The following is an 817-nucleotide window of genomic DNA, read 5'->3' as shown; positions in this document are numbered from 1 at the left end:
TGTTACATTTTGGCCTTTAAGTTGCACAAAAACACAGTATTTGAGGTAAAACTCTGCTACAGCTCGTTTTGACCCTGTGGTGAAAGTATTCGGAATGATCGCAGCTGAAGTACTGAATGATTAGAAATGAGAGGAATCGCATTCACAGTAAAGAAAAGACATGGTTCAAAAGGCAGTATTTAAACTGCAGTTCAGTGTGAGATCGCTCGGTGGTATTTTCAAGTACTTTAAAGTATGTACAGTATTCTATTAGACATTCTGTGAGTTGTATCTGAAGGTTTAAGTGTTGAATCACCCTTTAAGGCTCTCTCAGCTGAAGCGTGGTCTGTACATGTGTCTCCTCCTCCTCTTCCTCCTCCTCTTCCTCCTCCACTTCCTCCTCCTCTTCCTCCTCCTCTTCCTCCTCCTTGTTGTCGGTGCTTTCAGTTTAAGTCACATGATCTGTTCACTTCCTGTTTACCTGATGCACTCTTCCTCTGATGGAGATTCTGATTCCTCGTCGTCGCTGTCGTCGAGCTCGGGGAGGTCGCCCCAGAGGAGGAGATCAAGGCCTGTCACAAACCACACCCACACCTCATTAGGAGACGTTCAAGTGCGTTTATCACAATCAGAAAAGGTTTTATTGCCATTGAATCGTTGCAACAAACAACAATGAACAATGAAAGTGAGATATATCAAATAAGGCAGAGAAAAATAGACTTAAATATAGACACAACATTTACAGTTCTACACCTACAGATGGCGCTGTGGCCGCTTTTGAGCCTTCTTCAAACTTGTATTATTTATATTCATAGTATTTCATGTCACCGTCCACCTG

At 42.6% G+C, this 817-nt stretch overlaps 1 protein-coding gene across 1 annotated transcript in view; it reads right to left on the bottom strand.

Annotated features, from left to right (window-relative positions):
* Window positions 1-374: 374 nt before the first annotated feature.
* The window catches only part of LOC140373035 (protein FAM72A), a 4,964-nt gene continuing 4,521 nt past the window's right edge, over window positions 375-817 (bottom strand). The window contains exon 4 of the mRNA XM_072459863.1: window positions 375-551. Coding sequence (XP_072315964.1) covers window positions 457-551 — 95 coding nt within the window. The 3' untranslated portion in view covers window positions 375-456. The remainder of the gene's footprint in view (window positions 552-817) is intronic.

This window comes from Eucyclogobius newberryi, unplaced genomic scaffold, assembly GCF_026437365.1.
Source record: "Eucyclogobius newberryi isolate DKJ021-1_F unplaced genomic scaffold, fEucNew1.0.hap1 SCAF_287, whole genome shotgun sequence".
Classification (NCBI taxonomy): domain Eukaryota; kingdom Metazoa; phylum Chordata; class Actinopteri; order Gobiiformes; family Gobiidae; genus Eucyclogobius; species Eucyclogobius newberryi.
The sequence above is the reverse complement of the archived record's forward strand: the minus strand, read 5'-3'. Positions and strand labels throughout refer to the sequence as shown.